Genomic DNA, 8,790 nt, shown 5'->3' with positions numbered 1-8,790 from the left:
AAAAACCAAAACAACCCCTTTTCATGCTCTTAAAAAAATAAGGCAAACAAAACAGACCACAAACACACAAACTCTTTTATTTCTAATGCAGGGCGCCTTTAAGACTGCAAGTTTGGGGTTACTGTTTAAACATACATGGTGTTTCACTTGAAAAAGTAATTTGAGTCAGGTGCATTTCTGTCATTAGAATTTCTAGTAACTGTGTATCTTAAAAAACTTGTTTGTCCTCTGTCCTATTCAAAACCCTCCCCCAGTCACAAACGCACACAAAGACAAAACAAGGCCAACAGCTTTATGCCTCCAGCAATTTTAGATACAAGATTATCTGTCAAAACAGTTCGATGGAATGAGTTATTTTGTGGTTATATTATCCAACTGCTTTCAGTTCCTTTCTTCTATTTTTGTATATTTCTGAAAATAGGATAAAAATATATATATGAGTCAGACACACGGAATAAACCGAATGTGTCCTGCTTGTTTCGTGCTTGTTTAAATGAAAACAAACAACGTGAATCACTATTCGCCAAATGCAAAGGGCAAAATTGTTGAGGGAAAGCGTTTTCAGCTATTGAACAATAATAAATATAAAGCATTTGACAAGGTTCCCTTTGAATTAAACAAACTGCTACATTCTTTTCTATTCAGATTCTTATACCATGGATGACCATATCTACAGGCCTTCCAGAAATGCATTAAGCAGTGTGACTATTATATTTTTTGAATTACAGTAGTGCCTAGGAGCCACAGTCTCAGACCAAGACCCTATTGTGCTAGGCACTGTACAAAAACAGAACAAAAGATTAATATTTGTCATGTATGATTCCCTCTTTCTCTCTTCAAGGGCAAGAGAGAGAGTTTTTTCATTTTGTTTTTATTTAATATGTATTATGCTGTGTGTGTTTGTTATTGAAGGCAAGGTCAAAGAAGTACAGCTTGCCCATATATGAACTGGTGCATATGAGATGGATCCTGTAAAGTGATCAACCAGGCACCAATGTGGCATTTTTCGGGTGCATGGGATCGACACTGATAGAACACAATTGAAGGGACAATTGGCAGTTCAGGCAAGGTATTAATGAGTCACAGAGTTGAAGGCTAGAAGGGACCACCAGATCATCAAGTCTGACCTCCACCAACACCACTCAGTGCCCACCCATCACACCTGACAACAGTGGCATTTCAACCACTGTGATACTTAGGGCTTTTCTACATGGGGAATATGACCGGCATAGTGATATCTTTGCCAATATTATTTTATTCCTGAATCAAAGTGACCTTTTCCAGAATAACTACTCTGAGTGGATGCAGTATTGGTGTAGCTGTGCTGGTCCCAGTATAGTAGAGACACAAGGTGGGTGAGGTAAAATATTTTATTGAACCAACTTCAGCTAGTGAAAGAGACAAGCTTTTGAGCTTACACAGAGCTCTTCTTCAGGTCACTCTGAGTAGAGTAATTACAATTATTCTGCTATAGTTTTGCTGGTCAGTTTCCCCATGTAGACAAGCCCTTCACACAGTGGGTTGGAAAAGGGGTGGTTAAAAACACCAACAGCTCGTCTACATCATTTCTATGACAGCTGGAGCTGCACTTGTGACAGAACGTCACAAAAATTTTGGTGTAGACACAGTTTTAGGCAGCTGTGTCTATGCAAAATCTGTCAGGTACAAAAAGTCTGACAAAAATAGTGATATCTGAAGAACAGTTGTTTCCTTTTTGCAAACTTTAAATATTGCTGTAAATATTCCCCATGCAAAACTTGTCCACAAACACAGTCGTCTTCTGCTTAACCCCAACTGAATTAATTTTCCCTCCTCCACCACTTCTATCCCTCCCTACAATCCATTAATTCCCCCTCTTCTTCCACTCTATTAGGCCTAAATCCATAAAGATATTTAAGCACCTACCTCACATTAATGGGAGTTAGGTGACTAAATACCATTGAGCATCTGGGCCTTAGTCCTTCCCCAGACCCTCAGTTTTTTTCCTCCAGCCCCCTCAGCCCTTCCCACCATTTCCCCCACGTGAATCCACATGGGCTAGGTGGGGCCCCTTACTTAGCAGCTGCAGGAGCTCCTTCTACTTTTGCAGTTTTGCTCCTGGCTCCCTTCCTTGGTACAGGTCAGTGGTTCCTACTCTGAGTTCTTCCCCGCAACATCCTCTGAGTCTCTCACTGGAGATCATGAAAGAGTTGAAGGCAGCCTGACTGGCTGGCAGGAGAAGGAAGGAATGCAGGTTGAGCCAATGGCCCCAACCCATCCACAGCTAACTAAAAGCCTGAGATGGTGGTGGCTGAAGAACAGAATATAAAGTTGGAGCCACCAGCCAAAAGCTGGAGATAGGCATGTGTGGTCTACACTGGCAAAAACAGGATGCATAATTCACCACCAGTGCAGGATAATAGCAATGGCAAAAGCAGTAGGGTCATGTGTGTTTACTGTAGATCCCTCGGAATCCATGAGGTTTGGAAGCAGAATGCTGTCCAAACCCTACCCTTCCTCCTCTTGTTGAGGAAACTCATCAAGGAGATCCTGGTGCAGTCTTCCACTCCATGAACACTGTACCCTCCATGGACCCTGTATTTTGTAATGAGGGAATGATTTGGCCCAGGTCCTTTTATAGCATAGGAGTATGAAAGAGCAAAATAGTCCTATAGGAAAGTTTGTATAGTTCACAAGTACATTCTGTAGCTCACTTCATACAGTCATCTGAGTCCTGATGTTTTCCAACCTCTGTTCCATCTGGAAAATGTCTGCAATCCCTATCCTTATAGCAAAATGTAGTGCACAGTTCCAATTCAAAATGATGTGCAAGAGAGACAGAATATAAAAATCTGAAACAGGAATAAAATAAATTACATTAAAAACAAGTAAATACTGAAAGTGGTACTTGAAGGACAATTGCTGCAAGTGAAAAATACTTTTCTTTAAGTGTCATAAGTTCTTCCTACGGGCATGGCTACACTTGCGAGTTAGAGTGCATTAAAGCAGCCCTGGGCGCCCTAACTCCCGACGCATCTGCACTGGCAAGGCACGTAGAACGCCCAGACTCCACGGCTGGAGCACTCCTGGTAATCCACCTCAACGAGAAGCATAACACTTGCTGAGCACCAGCTGGAGCGCCGCGGCGCCAGTGTGGACGCCCTAGTCTATTAATGCGCTCTGATCGGCCTCCAGAGGTGTCCCACAATGCCTGTTCTAGCCACTCTGGTCGTCACTTTGAACTCTACTGCCCTGCCCTCATGTGACCAACTGTCAGACCCGCCCTTTAAATTCTCTGGGAATTTTGAAAATCCCCTTCCTGTTTGCTCAGCCAGGCATGGAGTGCTGTCAGCGAATCTTTCCCGGTGACCATGCCTCCACACACCAGGCGATCCCCAGTATGGAGCAATGGCGAGGTGCTGGACCTCATCAGTGTTTGGGGGGAGGAAGCTGTCCAGTCCCAGCTGCGTTCCAGCTGTAGGAATTATGATACCTTCAGGCAGATACCAAGGGACATGATGGAAAGGGCCCATGACTGGGACGCACTGCAGTGCAGGGTTAAAGTGAAGGAGCTGCAGAATGCCTACCACAAAGCCCATGAGGCAAACTGCCGCTCCGGTGCTGCCCCCACGACCTGCCATTTCCACAAAGAGCTGGACGCAATACTTGGGGGCGACACCACCTCCACTCCGAGGACCACCATGGACATGTCAGAGCCCAGTTCAATAAGGCAGGAGGAGGAGGAGGAGGAGGGAGACAGCCCAGCCTCCCTAGATGCATGCAGCCAGGAGCTGTTCTCAAGCCAGGAGGAAGGTAGCCAGTCGCAGCAGATGGTGCGTGGGGAAGGACAAACACCAGAGGAGGTTCCCAGTAAGCGGCTTTTAGTTTGGGAAGGAAGTTGTTCAGTGTGGGCTCTTGGGGTAAGGAGAGTTAGGGCTGCATGTATGCCTAGATGCGGAATAGGGCATTGAGGTGCTCTCTCATATCACGGTAATCGGCTTCAGTGATCTCTTCAAAGGTCTCATGCAGAAGCTGGGAAATGAACTTGTGCAGGTTCCTTTCCAGAGCTACTGTGCTCCTTGTCCCAGTCAGGCTAACATGTCTGCGCCACTGTGTCATGAGGGGCGGGGGGACCACTGCTGCACACAGGCAAGCTGCATATGGGCCAGGGTGGAAGCCACTTTGTAGTAGAAGACCATCCCTTGCTTCCCAGGTCACCCTCAGCAGCGAGATATCTTCCAGGACAAACTCCTGTGGAAAATGTGGGGACAGTGTTCAGTATAGGGGCCCCCTGCAGCTGTTAGTTCTCCCCAAGGCACAGAACCCCAGAGGACAGTACAGCTGTGAAACAATCAGTCCCCCTTGCCCCTGTGCTTACTCACCATTTTGGGGATCCTGTGGGTTATGTGCACTCGCTTTGGGATGGGCAAATTCTGCTATTGTGTAGACTGTGCTTGTCTTTTAAGTAAGGGGGAATCATTGCTCTGGGGGCTGTGAACAATGCTGCCTCTGTTAAGTGTTGCATTTTGGCTTTACAGATGCAACTCTGAGATCTCAGCTGTCCTTGTTATCACCAGCTGAAAAACTCCAAAGAATTAGGAAGCGGCCACGTAGAAGCAAAGAGGACATGCTGCATGAAGTAATGCGGCAGTCCCTTAATGAAAATCAGAAAGCGCAGGAGTGGTGGGAGAGTGGAAAGAGGGTCCGCCAGCAGAATGCGGATCGCCGGCACCAAAGCACGGAGCAGCTGCAAAGCATTATGGAGCGCTGTAGAAATGCAGGCTGAGAACTACCATGCCCGCTGCCCCCCCCCAGCCCTTGTCCCAAAACTCTTTCCCTTGTGTCCCCATGTCACCTCCAACCCACTTTCTTATCGCCACCAGCTGCCTCCAATACCTGTAGTTTCACCACCCAGCCCTGCAAACTATGACCCTTACCCACTGCAACTCCCATCACTATGCATTTTAGCCAGCCTGAAGTGCAGCACTCATTGCACAGCACTCCAGACAGGAAGGCTGAGTATTATACCAGGACATACGCAAATCTGTGATTGAACCGTTCCCCACCCCACCCCCTGGCCCTTTCTGTTTCCCAAGCAGTTGTGTTTCTTTTCAATAAATGGATTTTTGGCTTTGAAAACATTCTTTATTATTGCATTAAGTTAAAGATACCTTAGCCCAGGAAAGCTACAGGCACTGCAAGTCAATGTAGCAAACACCGATTCCTACTAACATTGGAACCACTGCTTTTCACTCTTGTGCAGGGCAACAAACATTTCTGGTGATTTTCAGCCTCAAATTGCTCCCTCGAGGCATCCCTAATCCTTGCAGCCCCGTGCTGGGCCCCTCTAATAGCCCTGCTCTCTGGCTGTTCAAATTCAGCCTCCAGGTGTTGAACCTCCACGTTCCATGCCTAAGTGAACCTTTCACCCTTCCCTTCACAAATGTTATGGAGGGTACAGCACGCGGATATAACTGTGGGGATGTTGTCATTGGCCAGGTCCAGCTTCCCATACAGATAGTGCCAGTGGCCCTTTAAACAGCCAAAAGCACACTCCACAGTCATTTTGCACCGACTCAGCCTGTTGCTGAACCACTCCTTGCTGTTGTCAAGGCTCCCTGTGTAGGGTTTCATGAGCCACGGCATTAAAGGGTAAGCAGGGTCTCCAAGGATCACAATGGGCATTTCGACTTCCCCTATGGTGATCGTCTGGTCTGGGACAAAAATCGCAGCTTGCAGCTTCCTGAACAGGCCAGTGTTCTGAAAGATGCATGTGTCATGCACCTTTCCGGGACAGCCTGCGTTAATGTTAATGAAACGTCCACAGTGATCCACAAGCACCTGGAGAACCATAGAGAAATACCCTTCCAATTAACGTACTCAGAGGCTAAGTGGGCTGGTGCCAGAATTGGAATATGTGTCCCATCTATCGCCTCTCCGCAGTTAGGGAAACCCATTTATGCAAAGACAGCCACAATGTCATTCACGTTACCCAGAGTCATGGTTCTTCTGAGCAGCATGCAATTAATGGTCCTGCAAACTTGCGTCAACACGATTCCAGTGGTCGACTTTCCCACTCCAAACTGGTTAGTGACCGATTGGTAGCTGTCTGGAGTTGCCAGCTTCCAGATTGCAATAGCCACCCACTTCTCCACCATCAGGGCAACTCTCAATCTCATGTCCTTGCGCTGCAGGGTAGGGGCGAGCTCATCACACAGTCCCATGAAAGTGACTTTTCTCATCCGAAAGTTCTGCAGCCAGTGCTCGTCATCCCAGACTTGCACGACGATGTGCTCCCACCACTCATTTTCCGAGCCCAAAAGCAGCGTTCCACGGTGGTGAGCATGTCCATGAATGCCACAAGCAATCTCATGTCATATGCGTTATGCGAGTCGACATTGTCGTCGGACTCCTCACTGTCAGTTTGTAGCTTAAGGAGTAACTCGACTGCCAAACGTGACGTGCTGGCAAGACCCATCAGCATATTCCTCAGCACTTCGGGATCCATTCCTGCAGACTGAAAGGGAAGACAGCACACGCAGTACAAAAAATGTTGAAAGATGGTGCCAAATGTGGATGGAAGCACAGGGACTGCTGGGATGCGAAGTGATGCATCATGGGGCATTGGGACAGGACCCAGAATGTCCCACCGTCCCTGTCCATGACTGTTTTTTCCACCGAATGCATCCGATGAAGTAAGCTGTAGCTCACGAAAGCTTATGCTCAAATAAATTTGTTAGTCTCTAAGGTGCCCCAAGTACTCCTTTTCTTTTTGCGAATAAAGACTAACACGGCTGTTACTCTGAAACCCCTAGTGTGGATAAAGATATAGCAGTATATAGACGCTTTATACCAGTGTAGCTATTCTTGTATGGGAATGGGGGAATAACTATATTGATAAGTTACCTTTATACCAGTATATCTGCGTCCACATTAGTGTGTTTTCCAGTATAACTGTATCAGTTAAAAAAAAAAAATCACGCTGCCAACCAACATAGTTATACTAGTAAAACTTTTAAGTGTAGACCATGCCTTAGGCTATACCAGCAGAACTGCTTAGCAGAGATGCAGCTAATTCCAGGTTCATTTACCAGTATAGCTTTTACCAGTTCTCTGAATGAAATAAGCTAAACTGGCAAAAGACTTTTTTGCCAATATATCTGCATCAACCTCGGGCTTTTGCTGGCACAGCGATGCCGGTTAGGGGTGTGATTTTTTTCATACTTTTAACTGACATAGCTATGCCGACAGAACTTTTTAAGTGTAGACCAGGCCTGAATCACCAAACTGAAACTACCATTGCCAGAATAATCCACTGCAAGGGCAGAAAATGGGACCAAATGACTCACAGGTGGCCAGTGGGGGATTACCGGTCTCAAGGAGATTTCTGGTTTATTTAAGCCATATTCAAAAATTGACTTGAAACCTGAATTGTGCACATAGCTAGTGTACGTAACTCTGTGTCCCTGTCAGTGTTAGGGCTTATCTACACAGTGCTTTAGTCTGTACCAGAGGGGTGTAAATTTTAGTCCACATTAAGGTGTTGTGCACTAACTGACCCAGGTAGACTCTGCTATTGGCCTGCCCTAAAAATTCCCTAGTATGTGGCAAAGTTGGGAGCCTTCATGCAGACAAGGTGCAGATGAACATCAGTGCTTTTACCATCATATCATATAAACCTACACTGAGCAGGGTTACAGGATGCAGTGATTTAAAATCCCAGAAGTCACCTAGAACCCTGCCTAGTGTTCCCATCATTGCTAACACTGCATCAGCTTTAGCAATAACGGCAAATTTTTCAGAAAAAGAGACTGATGTAAACACAAGCTGGGTGTTGCACTGTTTACATCCACTGCAAGTCTTTGGGGCAGGGAGTATCTCTTGTTAGGGCCCAGATTCTCATACCTTTACTCATTCTGGATAGCATGTTGCTTCATAAGTAATCACAATTAAGTCACCTTTGTTCACATTTGTCCCTAAGGGTTTGCACAGTGCCTGACCTAATGGTACCTTGATCTGATTGAAACTTCTGCGTACTACTGTCATTCAAATTAATAATAACCATCTTCTTTCTATTGTCTGAGGCCACACAACATAGTTTCCCCCTAGAACTTGATTCAATTCAATGTCTTACAGGAAAGATCAGATCATATTTGATATAAGCACTAAGTAAGAAAACAAAGGATCCCAGGCCTCCCTATATTCAGAACTAAATTCACAACTCATCTCTTGCCTTCAGTGATGGAGTCTCTGTTGAGTTTGATAGACTTGCACAGAGAGTTGTTTAAAATGATACTAGGTCATGCACAACTAGTCACACTCTCTCATCCTTGTTGGCCATTTTGTCCACTGGAGCAAAAGGTTGTAATGAGTTGGCAGACAAAGATGCAGCACTTTTGTGCATTGCTAGTGAGACAATAAAGGCAATAGCAAGTAGAACGCATTGAAGGCCAAGGTGCCCACACCACATCCCAGTGCCTGGGCTGTGCAGCAGTGCCGAAGCTTGCTTGCTAACGCTACTGCAAACTGAAGCAGAATCACTAACAAGCCCACCAGCTTTTTTTCCCCTCTGTCCCCTGTGACTGGAGAGGTGTTAACGGACCACTTCACCTTGAATGGTCCCATGAGATATGCGCAGGGCCCTTCAATTTCAGTTTTTATTTTATTTAATTTTTCTTGGGAATTTATCGGTGTTTATTACTGCAAAAACAAAAACAGGTGAAAATCAGGGCAAAAAACTATTAATAATTTTCCTGGGTAAATATTGGGATTTATTTTAGTGGATGGAAAGATGGGGGGGGGAAGTGTTCA

The 8,790-nt window shown here is 45.7% G+C and overlaps 1 protein-coding gene across 1 annotated transcript; it reads left to right on the top strand.

Annotated features, from left to right (window-relative positions):
* Positions 1 to 3,267: 3,267 nt before the first annotated feature.
* Positions 3,268 to 5,118, top strand: LOC140907518 (uncharacterized). Its single transcript, XM_073333662.1, has 2 exons — positions 3,268 to 3,849; positions 4,518 to 5,118. Exons 1-2 carry the CDS (start codon positions 3,351 to 3,353, stop codon positions 4,763 to 4,765), a joined length of 747 nt encoding a protein of 248 aa, XP_073189763.1. The 5' UTR covers positions 3,268 to 3,350; the 3' UTR covers positions 4,766 to 5,118.
* Positions 5,119 to 8,790: the final 3,672 nt, after the last annotated feature.

Source organism: Lepidochelys kempii, chromosome 2 (genome assembly GCF_965140265.1).
Source record: "Lepidochelys kempii isolate rLepKem1 chromosome 2, rLepKem1.hap2, whole genome shotgun sequence".
NCBI lineage: Eukaryota > Metazoa > Chordata > Testudines > Cheloniidae > Lepidochelys > Lepidochelys kempii.
This window is presented reverse-complemented; position numbering and strand designations above follow the sequence as displayed.